General features: G+C 35.6%; 1 protein-coding gene across 1 annotated transcript; it reads left to right on the top strand.

Annotated features, from left to right (window-relative positions):
- The first annotated feature begins 12,509 nt into the window (after positions 1–12,509).
- On the top strand, positions 12,510–14,206 carry LOC145780662 (toll-like receptor 7). Its single transcript, XM_082592283.1, has one exon. The coding sequence runs from the start codon at positions 12,510–12,512 to the stop codon at positions 13,602–13,604; it is 1,095 nt and encodes a 364-aa protein (XP_082448409.1). The 3' UTR covers positions 13,605–14,206.
- The last annotated feature ends 464 nt before the right edge of the window (positions 14,207–14,670 follow it).

Here is a 14,670-nt window from a genome sequence, read left to right as displayed (position 1 = left end):
TATCAACGGTTTTCGCTTTTCCAAACTTACAATCAAAATACAACAATATGCGGACGACACCGCATTCATAACAAGGGACATTTCATCTCTCAATGAAATCATCAAAGAACTGGCCTTATACTAGACCATGTCCGGCCAGAAAGGGAACCAGGGAAAAGGCCAGATCATGGCGTCCAAACCTGATCTGGCCAACCAAGCTCAGCAGCTCTTTCCTAAAGCTGACATCTTGAACAGCATCAAGATCCTTGGCATTTGGCTAGAAGCAAACCAAACAGAACTGGATAAAATGAACCGGCAGACGGCCATCAGAAAAACTTAGATGACCGCCAACATCCTTAAACCACGAAGACTCTCCCTCTATGGAAAGATTTCCGTCATCAACACTCTCATGGCACCGTCACTTTGCATCTAAGTTGAGTACTGATGCCAATACAGCAACACCTCAAAAACCTCTTCAACTTCATTTGGTATCCTTCACCATTTGAACAACTCCAGAGAAGAAAAGCACTTTTTCCTGCCAAAAACGGAGGCATAAACATGGTGGACATCCAATCAAAATTCCAAACCAGCCGCATCGACAGAATTCGCCATCTCCTTCGTATAGAAGACGCCACCGAAATCTGGCACGAATGGGCCATTTTTAATTTGAGCTACAAAATGAGGCACATCAATCCTCTTTTGTTTTCCAACAACGTTCCGAATGCCTCAAATCCAAATGAAATGTATGCGGACATCTTCAAGTCCTTTTGCAAACTCAAAGGCTTGAAACACGATTGGGAAAACACTTCCTATAAAAACATTTACCTTCATCTGAAAACCCAAAATGCAAAGAAGATGCACAAGATTGACCAACATGGACAAAAGATCCCTTGGAACGAGATTCTTTTGAGAAACAAGGAAATCAAATTCCTCCTGCCACTTTACTTATCTTCCACGTCCTATCCGATAACTTATGGAGGATACAAATGGGGTGAATTTGAAAGATCAATACTATCCAGTAGAATCACAAACTGCAAATTCTGCCAAAAACCTGGTGACAATGTGGCCCACGTCCTCACCGACTGCTCCTTTGCACTAGAAATATGAGAGCGCCTGAAAATAATTTTCTTACTTAATCAACGAAGACATCCAAATAGCAAAGGACATGGTCCTCTACAATCAATTTCCCTGTGGACAAAAGAAGAACCCAATGCTTTTGATCACGATGAATGTCGCTAAGTATACCATCATCCAAAAGAAGATATCTCTGGATATTGGCAACACATAGCCTACATATGGAGCTGAAAACGGTCCACTATCCAAGCCCTGTGGGTGATCATGGCAAAAACAAAAGACATAACACCAAAACATAATATTTTTTTGTCATCTGACATTTCCTTTACTTCTAAACTTCCTTCTCCTGTCAGAAGAAAGAAGAGCCAGTCGAGAGTCTGGAAAATTCGAAATTGTTGTACGAAAAATTATTTGCGGCCCTAAAGTAGGCTGTTTTTATCGCAGTAGAAAAATTTGCATAGGTTAGGCCAATTATAAACATATTCCCGTCAAGGACTTTAATCTGGAGTAGATACTTACACGCGGCCTATTGGCACAAAAATAATATAAGCTTACAGAAATATTCATGCACAATACGAAAGAGCAAAAAGCCTGTGAATGTTTCGAAATGGATTTTAAGTGGGTATGGTCATATTTATTTTATCTGTTAATTTGCCCTGCTCAATACAAAATTCGAAAATAAACTTTCATGAATAAACTTTTCTATATTCTTTTGTTTTGGACAGAATTTTCAATTTTTTTTCTAGAGATCTTAGAATCAGGGCCTGATTAAGGCTCACGGGGGCCCGAGGCGCAACTAACTTTAGGGGCCCTATTGGCAATCGCTTTGCAATATACAGGTGCAATTGCACATAAAATGAAAAATCCTATGATAAATTTGACTTTGCACTACAACTGTAACGACACTAGTGCAAAGTCAAATTTATCTTACAATTTTTCATTTTATGTATAAGTTATTCCAGATTTAATTTCTGTTAAGGACACACGTAGGCTACGTGTCGAAAACGTTTGAGTTTATTTTAATTATGTTATATTTTTTGTGTGTAAAAAAATATGTTAAACCCGCTAAGGTTACTCTGTTTTATTTCTCTATGGTTCAACAAAGCAAACTCTCTACCAAAGCTTTATTATTATTGATAGAGGTAGGCTAGAGATTATAGTAGGGTGATTGGAAGATGGATTGATTGAGAGTTGAACTGAAGTTGAAGTTATAGAATACGAGTAGATGAGAGTTGGTGTGATCATAAGTTGTGTTGTATGAGAAGGTGTGGGTGAAGTACGTTAAAGTCGATTATAAGTACCAATTATATCAACTAATTTTTTGACCTAAAAACTTGAAATTTTGACTTTATAAGTTACAAATTTTGACCTAATTTTGACCAATAGCTTTCTGCGTTTGCAACCCAAATGCGAAATACAAAGCATATTAGAAATCAAACCGTTAGATACGGATATCTTCTTTTCTAATGAAATATGAGAAAAATGTGGAAGACTCAAGGACACCACATCTAATGAACAGCGAACAGGTATAATGAAAGTCACTCGAAAAACTGCAAAAGATAAATATGGAGAGTCTTTAAATGTCCCGAAATTACTGAGAGGGTTCTGCACTATTATACTTCAACATCAAGTAATGTTTCACATTAGCCTATCGCCTTTGAAGTACCTGTCTCTCGCCAAATTTTTTCCTAAAATAGAGAAATACAGAAGTTGCTTGGGATTGGGAGTTTCTCAGCAGGCTATAAAAATGTGGTGAAATATCATCTCGTCCCATTTTCACAATGCACTTGATGTCATTCCTTGAGATTCTTGCTTGAATATATTTTCCAATTCGGCAGCCATCAACACCAAAGTTAAGGGACCTCATTTTCTGGTAAGCTTCTTGAATGGTGTATCGGCTGTCTTCCATCTTCTGAATTGAATCGAACAGTGCGCTGTACTGCTCCTCTATATCTACAAGGTGAGTAGCTAAATTGGGAGCTTTTACAGCATCTTGAGCACGCCGCAGCAAGACACTACCATCATGGAAGCCTTCCACAATATTTCTTACTTCCGGTAGACTTCTTCAATAATAGAAAGCAGCTTTCAACCAAGGGCTCATCTAGTTACATTTGGCTGTGGAGGTTGGCCAATGGAAGTAAAACTAGCTCTTCTTGACCTGTTTTTAATGGTCACTGCTTTAACCCTGGCAACCAACTCATCAACAGCAGGGTAGTTGGCTAATATTCAATCGTCAGTAGTGGGCGAAACAAGATTATTACCTCAGAAATTGCAACAAATCGATTATTACGTCAGAATAGCAACAGAAATTGCAACAAAAAGTCAGTATCTGTGTAGCTTTAATAAAATATCAATAGAGAGAGGAAAAACTACATCAAAATAAAATTTTGACCTAACCATGAATTTTGACTTTTTTTTACTTATTAACTTTGAAACCTCTCTTCGTGTCAGCCTGAAATTTAGTTTGTGGACGTTTTATAAACTTTGAACAAGGCAGAAAAATTTTGACTTTATTGACTTTTGGTTGCCCTAATTATAAGAATTACAGACGTTGGAATCTATTGCTATTCACTGTTACTTTGATGATTTGTTGGAAGTGTTGAGCCATTCATTAAAGTCCTTTAAGAATTTTCATTTATCATCTCACTAGTAGAACCGACCATTTATTTCACTGCTTTTCGGTGATATCCCATTAAACTACGTCATTAATCTTTCACAAGTTTCTTTCCTGGTAAGAGATAGAAAGAATCGTTATAGTGACAAACTGTCAAGTCATTGGAATTTTGTATTGATTACAGTATTTTTTTGCACATTTAGCCGTTTAGACTATGTCAATGAAATGCAAATAAACACCAGTTGTTTTGCCTGATTGCTGTCGAATTGTAGGAAGGGGTATATTTTTATGCGTTCACTGTTTGTTTAGTCCTATGATTCTCAAACTGTGTGCCGCGGCACACTAGTGCGCCGCCACAGATTCTCAAGTGTGCAGCAAATCTTTTTGAAATTTTGGAAAAGAACTGTATAAATATTTAAAATAAGCCATTCAGACAAGCATGCGACTTGAAAGCGCTTTAACTCCTTCAATAGATGATAAATAAGCACACGTGACGATGAAACCAATTATGGCATTGCCGATAGGCAGGGTAATTGCCACGTCACTATTGGGCTGCTATGTTAGCTATTGCTATTGCTAACATTACTTCCCACCATTTGGAAGCAATGGATCAAGCAATCTTTCTACAGAAAAAGAACAGCTCATTGATTTACGAAACGACCCATTTTTTCAAACGCTGTTTCCACAAAAAAACTTGGATATGTTTTGGCTGTCTGCTTCCAAATTCTATTTCATGATCCGTGCAAAAGCAATCAAAACTATATTGCCATTTGGCATTTGCATCTTCATGGCTATGTGAACATGGCTTTTCTGTATTGACTGAAATTAAAAGCTGTAAACGAGAGAGACTGCTTAGAATTGACGATGAAATTCGAGTATATGTTTGTCAACAATGCAACTTCGTTTCAGTCGAAGCTTATATTGGTATTATATTGGTATTGGTATTAGTATTATATTGGTATAAACAAGCACATCCATCGCATTGACAAGTGAAAATAATTTTTTTTAAAGCAACTTTTATTCTTTTGTAAGTGTGCCGCGTACGTTTTATATTTTTTCTAATGTGCCACAAGCTGAAAAAGTTTGAGAACCACTGGACTTTAGTCACTAAACTTTAGTGACACACTATTCTATGCTTGCCTACTTTGCGACATTGCATGTTCCCGGAAGCTATGCTTGCTATTGTGTGCCCAAATCGGTACATTCTTTTATTTATTACATAAAAAAGGCTGCACAATTGCATTATCAGTACTGCATTTTATGAACTGATTTACCACTTTGACGAGGATTTCTCTTCATTAACAGTTAAAGGAAGTTTATGAAAATCTATGATAATACCATCTAGATTCTAGAAAACACAATAGCAGCAAAGCAAAATCCAATAAAAGTTTACAGCATATAGCTTATTAAGCCTGCAGACTGCGTCAAAATTGTGCTATAGTCTGAGATTGGCGTGATCTTGATTTTGAAGATCACAAGTTAAAAAAGCCTTCTGTGTAAGTCCGGGAAAACTCTGTAAAACGATGGTAAGACCACCAGTATTGTATCGGATTCAGGCGATAGCCCTGGCGAAGACACAGGAAGGGAAAACGCAAGTGGCTCAAATGAAAATGTTGCGATGGTCTTTGGGGTTGACAAGCAGAACCGAGTAAAATATGAAATCATCAGAAAACAAATGCAAGACGAAGAGCTGAAAGATAAGCTGAGAGAGAGAGGCCTTAAATTGTTGGGTTACATGGTAAGGAGAGACGAAGATTATGTCGGAAGAAGAATGAGACAATTGGAAGTTAGTAAAAGAAAGTGAGAAAAACAGAAAATAAGATGGAGAGAGTGTGTGACAAAAGATATTAAAATAGTGAGAGTATAGAAAGAAGATGCTGCTGCCAGAGTGATATGGAGAACTGCAATTTGCACCCGCGACCCCACTTGGAATAGGAATAAAACCATAAGAAGAATAAGAGTGTCAGTCAAGAAGTAAGCCTAGGGGTATACTTTATGTTACATATGTCAAAAATGACTCACATTTTCTCACATTTTTGCTTTTGTAAATTTTAAAAGTTGTTTGCTTTTCTTGACCTAAACTTACTATAACTTAAATGTTTCCAAGGTTTAAAGTGGCGATGCTAAAAAAACTAGACTATTATAGTCAAACATGGTCTTGTAAAGTGGCTCATTGCAGTAAATCAGACCACAAATTGTTTGTATTTGTATTTTTTCAATTTTTATCAACATTTTATCTTATGTGCTGGCGTGTTGCTCAGTACAACTATTTGGAAGATAAAGACTATAAAAGCTCAAACATTAATCAATCTTTTTTGTTTTATGCAGGGCTGTAAAGTCGGAGACAGAAAGATTTTGGCGTGTCCGGAGTCGGAGTCGTTAAAAAACGCCACGCCAACTCCGACTTGAAACAAAACAAAAAAAAAATAAAATCTTTGTGTACAATCTTTTTTCAAAATTTAGTTTCTTGTTGTACGTATTGAGCTCTATAACTTTACCAAAAATTAAAAGTGTTTGTTCTTGTTAGTGTTTATGAAAGTCCCTGTTCCAATTTTAATCACAACTTAAAGTGAAATTAAATTTTAAAAAGATTAAAAAGTGTAAAAAGTAAAAAAATCTGGCAACCCTCCAAAATTTACCAACATTGAACTGAAGCCTGAGTCGGAATTGCACATTTTTCGCCCGACTCCACAGCCCTGGTTTTGTAAAGTCGTATTATGATAACAGGTCATTTATGGAGCTTCCGAAATCTCCGAAACAGACTAGCTATCTGTTTGAAAATAATTTTTACGCTAAAAAAATACTGTTTCTTTTCCCGTTCGTTAACGTGCTGGTAGGTTTATGTCGATTTTTGTACTGTAGTTACCGGTAGTAACTTTTTCGTCCCGGACGCGTTAATGACAAAAAATAAAATGTTTGATTGATTGATTGTTGCAAGTGATTTCCGTATGTCCGTTTTGTCCTAGCAAGCCACCCAAAAAGTCTATAAATATAAGTAAAACTAAAATATGTAGAAAGCTCAGTTTTTGGAGAATAGTGATCCATTGTCCACTAATGTTCAAAACAAAAGACACCTAAATATCATCACATTTTAGAAGACAACTTTTTATAGAGTAAGCCTATTCGCCCTATTGTACTGAAAAATCTATTTCGATCTTTTTGTCGCCGAGTGTGACACGAGGGTTTCCAATTTTTTGTGTAGATAGTTTTCAAATAGTTTTAGAAGATAAAGAAAAGAACTTTTATTTTGATCTGTAGATTTTTGAAAAACTCTAATGTCCGTTTTGCTCCGCATGTCAATTTTGCCCCGCCTTCTTCTACTATCTAGCTACCTACGTATCATCTTGATCAAACGACTCACAACACCTCGCTGAAACCATAGCTGAAACCCTGCGCTACAACACTTCGCTGAAACCCTGCGCACATGCTCAGCCCTTGCGCTTGTTTACCCCACAGCTGAGTATTGTGTAGGCCTACTTATGTAAGATCGAAGTGCACATATTCACTTCATTGCAAGGATAATTAGCTTCTTCTTGTTGATAGTGAATCAATGCGTTCCTAAAATCTCAAAGAAATATCTTCTTACCCTATCAGAAATTCAACCATGTAAGGTTTGCAATTGGGCTGTTAGTCTGTCGCTTGATTGACGTAAACGGAAGAATTGAACAACACAATTCCAAACAATTATTTGTGCTGACCTCCATCTGCGCAATTAGTTTGCACCTTCAATTTGCAAATAAAACTGAGACTATTATCTTGTTATATCAAACCGGATATGTCATGTGGAAGTGGAAGCTGAACTTACAGCTCAGAAATTCAAAAAAAAAATTAATGCATTTATACTCTGGTGTTACAGAAGAATATTAGAATTATTACACACAAAAAAAACACATTAAAACGCCAGAAAAAGAATTGGAGTGCAAGATAGATGGGCAAACAATTTAGCAAAATAAAAGATAAAATTAATGGGTCATATTCGAGAGGATAGGAAAGACAGCTAGATTAATTAGTCATTGAAGGTACGGTGGAAAGAAAGAGGTGCAAGGAAAGAAGGAGACAAAATTGGGGGAGATGATGTAAAACAGTGGGCTGTCTTGTCGAGCATCGGAGAAGCAAAAAAAGTAACGTATGACAGCCAACCTTCGGCTCGGAGATAATATATGATGATGAATCCCATGTCATTAACTAAACGGGTGGCATTGGAAATTCTTATTTTCAACAGTAAATTTAAACAATAGTACCGGTAAAGTATTAACACTGTAACGACCAAGTGGCTTTTTTGACGCATTTCCATTTTTGAACAGCTGGCATTCAGTCAAATGTTGCGCTTTTCGGCTGAAACTCTGTAAAAAATAGCCACCAGCTGTCGAAAAGGGAACACTACGCGGTACACCACTAAAACTTGTCACCACAATACAAATTACTAGGATAAAAGACGGAAATTTCGTCTAGTTGGTAAGCACAAGCAAAACAGTTTTAATATTCGACCAACCTTTCAAACGACAGTTCTAAAAATGACGAATTGATTGCGATATTTCAAATGCACGTAACCAGCTTCTGTGACGTAACAGTGATAAACATTGTGAAGCAATTCACACAGGTGTTCAAAAAGTTTGTGCAATGTTTTACAGGTGTTGCAAAGGATTGTGCAATCTCTGCTCCTTTTTTAGTAATATTCCATTACGTAAGACGCTAGGTTCAGTAGACCTTAACGGTTTTATGTGACGTTTCATTTGGGGAACGATTGTCCGTAACACTAGGTAGTTCGAAATATCGGTTGTTCCAGTGTTAAAAGCTCCTCAAAAATCAAGATACTACACTATTGAAGTATTTTTAAGTAAACATCTTGCCCATTAACTAGGCTACCTAATAATTAAATTGACCTATTTCAGTGTTAAAAGAAGGAGATATGAAAAAAAAAACTTTTAAAGAAATCCAGTTTTTATTTGATGATATTGGTCAAATACAAGTTGTGCGTCTTAATCAAAATAATGATTACTGGAGGTAAAAGTGCAACAAAAGCGATCAAAGCAACGTTAAATTAGTCAAAAGTTTCTGGGGGGAGCGATCCTTTTAGACCTCCTGTTTGCGTGTTTTATTTTACAAATTTTGCTTCAAAAGTGTGTTTAAACCGTTTTAAAAACATAAGACCGATAAGCAGACTTACAGTAGACTAAATGTCAAACTTCGCTTGTCTTATCGCCGGTCCTTGAGGCCAGTGGCGGCTCGTGGTATTTATAGCAGGGGGTGCTGCAACCGGAAGTAGCCTATACGTGAAAGAGCGAGCGCCAAAGGCGCGATGCCAAGGGGTCTAGGGACATGACCCCCATAAAATTTTACCTTATTTTAGTGGTATTTTATGAATTCTGAGGCTATTTGAGCACTTAATTTCCTGATGTTCATCAAGTTTAAATAGGCTGTTTTAGCATGTGACCTTTGGGCCTTAACTTATTATCGTAAGTTAACAATGAACCTAGGTTACATTTAGTTTATAAAAAATCCACCAGGTTTGGTAACTACAAAAATTTATTGGTAGAGCTTTTCTTAAATTTAATTTAACAACACTAATGAAAACCTAGTCTAAGCTTTATCTTTTTGTGCAGAAAGCAAAGCACATTAGTCTAACAATGTAACAGCATCAGTCGCAGCCACCTAATATCGTGCTTGAAAACAACAGTATTTGCAACAGTAGCTAGCCTGACCACGTGACCAGCAACCGCAAAAGTTGCAGTTCGAAATTGTGGGATTTGAAGCAACCTCAGCCAAAATATGACGTCACAATTTCTCTTTGTTCTTCTTTTATAAGATCGCAACTGCAGGGCTTGCAGTTCAGAGCTGCCAAATACAAAACTTAAAAAATCATCATATTTTTTAAAATCCAGAAATTATGAAACTTCCAGTCGGTAGGATCTATAGAGAACACGAAAAAAAAACGTTAAATTAATAAAAAAAATAAAATACTGAAATGTGCAGGGGGTGCTGCAGTTTTGCAGTTTCTATGGACAAGCCGCCACTGCTTGAGGCTATCTTTATTTTAAAACCGGTCCTCGAGAGAAAAAAGGTTGGAAACCTCTGGGCTAAAAACTTAAACAAATTAGACCGATAAGCAGATTAAATGTAAAGCTTTGTTTTTCTTATTGTCTATCCGTGAGGCTATTTTTACTTTAAAACCGGTCCGCAAAAGAGAAAAAAGTTGTTTACCTCTGGGGTACAGGACCGAAATAGTAAAAAATAACCCTCGACCTTTTGTGTGACGTTGCAATTCTACTTAAACTAGGCTAAAACAACGATATTAGTAACGGTCACTCAACTACTACAATTGCAAAAGTTAGCAATATCAACTACCTTTTACAAGGTTGCTCACTAGTAAAAATGTGTTTTTTGCAACCTTATTGATTTACAACAAAACTTTACCTTTTCAAGTACACAAACAGTGATCTTGACAGTGACAGTTACAAGATTACAATCTTGATCTTCAAGACCACACAGTTTTGGTGATCTGATGTTTGTTTTCAAGATCACATATTTTTAGTGAACTTAATATTCAAGATCATCAAAACTGGTGATCTTGCCCATCTCTGCCTATAGTGCATTTCAAAAAATGCCTTCACGCATCGAAAAGCGAATAAGCCTGGCTTTGTGGTTCAAATTAAGTAGCTTGTTATCATCACAATAAATTTGAATGTTTAGGTGACCAAAGATTTCTAAAATGGTTAGTAAAATTTTGTTGGTATTTTTGTTGAGTTTTTTGCAAGTAGCTCATTTTATTTCACACAACGACCCATGCGATGTGATGGAAACTAAAATGATAATCGAACATTTTTTGGATGAACAGCAGAAGAAAAACTTCAATGAAATTGGATATCTTTCTTGGATGAAATCTCCGATGAATTACATCAATTGTGGTAGCAGAGGACTTACAAAAACCCCAAAGTTAGTCCAATTGGATATGCAGGTGCTGGATCTCGTTGGAAATGCTATTTCGCACTTTAAAATCAATGATTTTGACAAACTTATAAATTTGATTGTTCTTGACATTAGATTCAATCGAAATAAAAACTAGAAATTCCCTTTGCCTGGATCTCCAGGATATCTCAATATAGAACCTGGAACATTTGGAAAATTAAAGAATCTAAAAATGCTATTACTTCGTGGTAACCATTTACATAGCTTCCCTCATGATCTTCCTCAGTCCATTGAATATTTGGATGCATCGTCCACATCTATAATCGTTCTCAAGAAATCAGACTTTTCAAATCTGAAAAACTTAAAAGTGCTTGTGGCATTGTCAATGTGCGAGCATGAAGAAGGTTTGAAGTGTGACTCACCAATTATCTTGCCAAACAGTGAACCGTTTTTCCCAGTTAGAAAATCACTACTCTACCTTAATTTGATTGCTTCATTTTTAACTGCTGTCCCAAGACAAGCATTAACACCCAATCTTTTGTATTTAGATTTAAGTAGCAATAGAATCAACAAAGTATACATTATGGATTTTGTTCATGCTCCTCATCTACAAGTACTTCGTTTGGTAGCAACGAGTGCAGTGGGTGAATTATTAATAGAAGAAGGGTCATTTGATGTGTTGACAAACTTGAAAGTTTTAGATCTTGCTGCAAATAATTTGACTTTCTTATCTCGGAATATTTTCAAACAAAATAAAAAATTGAAGATTTTAAATTTATTTGGAAACTGCCTGTGGAAGTACATTGCTAATCCTGTGTTTGTTCCCGCTGATCAAATTGAAACATTGCTTCTCGGTTTTAACACATTTTGCTATTCAGAAAATAGTTTAAATTTTTCAACAACAAAGATTACCAATACATCCTTTGTGTTGGGTGATGCTTACAAAAAAATGATGAAATTAAAGCACCTGTCTTTTGGCTTGGATGCGCATTATTTTGTTCTAAAAGGAGATCCCTCTTTTGGTTTACATTTCGGTTCTATCACGACAAAAAGCTTATCAACATTACGAGATTTACCTCATTTGTCCACATTGAATTTAGATTACTGCCACATTGAAAGTATTGATTTGGCGTCACTTGAAGGATTTCAGAACTTAACTATGCTCACGCTTACTTACAATGATTTAAACACAAATGATCGATTAACACGAGAAATAACAACTAATAAACAATTTTCCATCTTTCATAAAGTTTTGGGAACATTACATTTCAAACAGAAGCGTGCAATTGAAAGCAAACCAGTCGAGAAAGCAAACAAAGTTTAAACTCATTTACTTGCATGTGATCATGCAGATGTTTTAGATCTCTCTTTTAATGGAATATCAAAATTGGAAAAGTACAATTTCACTTTCACTTCTTTTGTGCAAAACTTAGACGTGTCATCAAACTACATACAACTGATTGTAAATCGATCTTTTATAGCAATGCCCAATCTTTGTTCAATTGATTTACGTTCTAATCCTATCAAAATAATCCAAAAAAATGCGTTTGAGGGTTTAAACAGTCTTCGATTTCTTTTCATAAATAGCACAAGAATTATAAACACGCCTTATTATTTAGCATTCACAAGTAGTTTTCGAAATCCAATATGTTTTCAATATGCATGGACTGGAGCATTCTTTTTTGATTTGCTTTCCTATGACACATCTCATTCTCTTCAGACTAAAAACATCATAGAAGTTGATTTTTCCGGAAACTATGGATCTGATTTTGTCAATGTAATAGCAGAAGTGAACCAGTTTCACTTTGTCCACAGTGTCATTCTACAATCTTGTTATATTGATGATTCACTGACACCTTTGACTAACGCACAAGTCTGATATCTTGACATTAGTAACAACTTGCTAACCAAAATACCTCTCAAAAGTTTAAAACACATGAATCTGCTGGAAACACTTTTATTGTCACGTAACAAAATCATTTCCTTGAACACATCTTTTCTTCATTTAATACCACGATTGAAAACATTAGATCTTTCATTCAACAAAATAAATTATATCCAACCTGGAGTTTTTACTACAAACACAAGTGAATTAACAAGCCTGAATTTACAAGGTAACTACATAACAGATGCAGGAATTGATGTTTTTCCTTTTTCCTTCCTAAGCCAACTGATTACTTTGGACTTGAGAACGAATGCCATTGGCTGTGTTTGTCAATTTAAGAACAATTTTGGGAGATATTTTGACAAACATGAATTTGATTCAGTTTCATTTCCTGGTTTTATGCCTACATGCTCTTCACTGATTGATCGATATTATGGAGGATGCGTACAGTGCCAAACACCTTCATCTTTGCATGGGCGATCTTTGCTCATCTATTCATTAGACATCACTTGTCAGAATAATCTTCACATAGCTTTGTGTGCATGTTTCACATTTGTTAATTTTTGTCTTATTATTTTTTCAGTGATGTTTTCCAATAAAAAATGGAAAACGTGGTTGACAAAGTATGCTACACAAAGTGTACATCCACAAAATGTACACGAACAAATCAGAAAGAGGAACATCAGATCTAATTTATTTGCTCATCATGGATTTGTAGTTTATGATCAAACAAATCAAAATGTTGCTGATTGGGTTGACAACAACTTGATACCGAACATCTGTGATCAACCTCCATATTTTAATCTTGGAGTAGTTGGAAGGGAAGTTCAATGTGGATCGTCTCCTTTAAAGCAACTTGTTCAAAGGATTGAAGCCAGTAGGAAAGTTATTTTGATTCTTACCGGCGACTACTCCAACAGTCCTGAAGGAAAATATGTGATTTCTGTGTTGGAACATCTTGAATACGAATCAGGAATTGATCGAACTCTGTTGATAACTTTTGAGAATGATATTCAGGCTGGAGGATTAATAAGAAAAAAGCTTAAAAATTGTCCACACCAAATGCTTCAAGTGCCAAGAGACAATGATAACTTGCCAGTTTTATGGAACTTGATCCAAAACTTCTTGTCTGGACAAGAGGTCTAGATTTTGTCTGATATGCTTTCGCTTCGCTGCATCCGTTGATAGAGATATGTTATGCCAGAAAATCTTTGCATCTCGTGAATTGCCTCATATGATTGATTGAATGATTACAACCTTGTGCATTGTTTTTCTAAGAAGGATGATTAGATTATTGTACATGCTTGTAAATAAACCAGTTTTGTTTGTTGTGCTTGACTTGAATCTATATTTTTTTTTATGTATTAATTTACTTGTAATATTTCGTCGTATCATCGACACTATAATGCTTATGCTTCATATCATTTTTGGTCGAAAGTGACACAAAAAATCAGTAGTAAAATCAAACAAAAGTTGAACTAATCGACATTTTATTTCAGACTTTGACTTAAGCTAAAGATTTCTGAATTGTGTAACTTTTTGCAACTGTTTTGGCCACTTTAAAAGTTTTTGTCTAATTTAATTAACTGTCTAATCGAATTCCTGTCATTGTATTTTTGAGACAATGTTTTTGATTTTTTTATGAAAAGATATTTTTGGAGTTCATTCCGGTTTTAACAGGTCTCGAGCCGACTTCGCGTATACACGTAGTGGGCACAAGCATTGTGATGTCATTTGGTAAATAAATAAATCTGGTCTTTTTGTTTGCCAAACTGCATGAATCTGACTGTTTTAGAAAGAGGAAGACTTATATTGTCTAAAAGTGGAAAGAAATTATTACTAGGTTTGTATTTAAATTTTTTCTGCAATTATCAATTAATTATTTACAAAAAGCTGTCATTTTTTGTGCAAAGTGAGGTATATCCAGTTCTTTCTTCGCACAACGCGTCAACATCTCCGTGACAACCCTTCTGCGGCAAGCGTAGTATTTGCCTGACATCTACCGGTGAAGTTTATCGCAGTTTGAAGATTTTTTTCAGATATCTAAACGGAAGCGAAAAAACATCAAAAAAACACAGAATTTTTGTAGTTTGTCAGAAATTGTAGTCATTTAAGGCATTTTAAAATAAAAATACACAAAATTTGTAAACATACTGTAAAAGACTCTTGAAAATGCAACAACTTTCATATTTTGATTTTTTTTCTAGCAGTT

This window comes from Aplidium turbinatum, chromosome 12 (genome assembly GCF_918807975.1).
Source record: "Aplidium turbinatum chromosome 12, kaAplTurb1.1, whole genome shotgun sequence".
NCBI classification, from domain to species: Eukaryota; Metazoa; Chordata; class Ascidiacea; order Aplousobranchia; family Polyclinidae; genus Aplidium; species Aplidium turbinatum.
This window is presented reverse-complemented; position numbering and strand designations above follow the sequence as displayed.

Bases quoted from the DNA above. Each gene is read 5' to 3' on its own strand.
- LOC145780662 (XM_082592283.1), top strand. From the start codon at position 12,510: ATGAATCTGCTGGAAACACTTTTATTGTCACGTAACAAAATCATTTCC.